Genomic DNA, 1629 nt, shown 5'->3' with positions numbered 1-1629 from the left:
TCCTTGTTTAAGATAAGAAATATGATTTTGATATTTATACAGCATTTTATTTACTATCACTGTGTCCAGTCATTATGAGGCTGGCTGTAAAATTTAACATGTCTTCTGTGATATAAAATAATTATGAATATGACTGTGCTTTCACATATCCCATAAAGTAACACATAAAAGAGAAAATGAAAGGTTTATGTGATTATCTTTTGATACTGAACGGGTGGTGGGAAGCACCGCGTCTTGCTCCCTCCCCCCTTCCACCCAAATCAATCTCATAAGTCAAAATTGAACATGAAATGAGTACATACTGCTCATGGTTTTTCGATCTTGATTAGATTACGGTTTTCATCATCTCACATTTATTATCTTCCTGAGTCTTTGAATACGGTTGTACCAACGTATATGGTCGGAAAAGTGACCTTCAGATCGGAAATTGAAATATATAGATATGAAAAAGTTCGTGAATTGCATCGTAGCGAAGGGTGAGCAGGGCTGCCAACCTTAAATGCAGGATTGACTGAGATTGAGTGAATTCCCTATAGTGAAGGGATGAACTGAAGTGGGTTTAACTTCGTTCAAACACCCCAGCTGAAAAGAATTGCATACTGACACCAAGGATAAAAATCGTCATTATTGGCACAGTAATTATTGGAAGAGTAATATCATTATCATTATTATTATTTTATATCCCGTTTCAAATATCTATACGGAATTTTTTAACCTCGGTACGACTTCCAAATGCTTAACGAAGCTGGTCACAGGGAATTGCAATGTCAATAAAATTGATCTACTTATAATCAGGTATAAGTGATCATCATGTACAGTTCTAAGTAGTATAGCAGTTAACGTCTTCCAAAGAGCTGTGGGCAGTTCCCATGTATCTTTTCATTGTAAATCTTGGCTGAGTTTTACGAGCTCATAACTCCATTCTCGTAGTAAATCTACGACATAGCGAGACATATATACTACATCTTTGCCGAAGACCTTCTGTACTCTAGTACTTAGCGGTGAAGTCGATTGTATTCTAAGAGACATCACAGTCCATTTACCAGATTCCGTCCACCTTGATGAATGGAAACGAAGAAAATGGACACCCGCGGAACTCACGGCCCGGGCAAGAAGATCGAATCTGTCGTGAGTCGTTTGGGATGGGGAGGGTGTCTGCATGAGAGCTTGCTCGGAGAGACCGTGGTGACTGGCCCCGGGGTGTAAGTGAAGCAAGATGCTCCCTGGCCTTCAATTGATGATGATATTTGTTTAAGTGTGTACTTACCTAGCCGTAGTACACGAGGTTGGAGCAATGCTCGTGTGTCCCGTTTCATTTCCTACATTTGTCAAACATTACCTTGTTTTTTTTTCTTTCTTTCTTTCTTTAATGTTGTCTTGGGCTATATGTTCATCTAGTTTATTCCACAGGTCTACACTTTCATCTGGAAAGCCATATTTCCTGACATTTTTATTTTTAATTGTTTACTATGACTTTGTTCTCGTACCAGCAACTGTTTTCTGTCAACTTTCTCTAAACCTGTTTCCAATGTAAATACCGTTATTACATCACTCTTCTTCTTCCAAGGTAGGAAGTCCTGGTTTCGTCAGTTTTTCCTCATATATCTTGTCCTTTAGACCAGTGAGAAT

At 38.6% G+C, this 1629-nt stretch overlaps 1 protein-coding gene across 1 annotated transcript in view; it reads left to right on the top strand.

The window, feature by feature from the left end:
- The window catches only part of LOC143018710 (cholecystokinin receptor-like), a 12374-nt gene extending 11242 nt beyond the window's left edge, over nucleotides 1–1132 (top strand). Inside the window, exon 3 of the mRNA XM_076174296.1 lies at nucleotides 993–1132. Coding sequence (XP_076030411.1) covers nucleotides 993–1132 — 140 coding nt within the window. The remainder of the gene's footprint in view (nucleotides 1–992) is intronic.
- Nucleotides 1133–1629: the final 497 nt, after the last annotated feature.

This window comes from Oratosquilla oratoria, chromosome 35, assembly GCF_046742065.1.
Source record: "Oratosquilla oratoria isolate Oo_2021 chromosome 35, ASM4674206v1, whole genome shotgun sequence".
In the NCBI taxonomy this organism is placed as follows: Eukaryota; Metazoa; Arthropoda; class Malacostraca; order Stomatopoda; family Squillidae; genus Oratosquilla; species Oratosquilla oratoria.
Note: the sequence above shows the minus strand (reverse complement) of the source record. Positions and strands in the feature narration are given on the sequence as shown.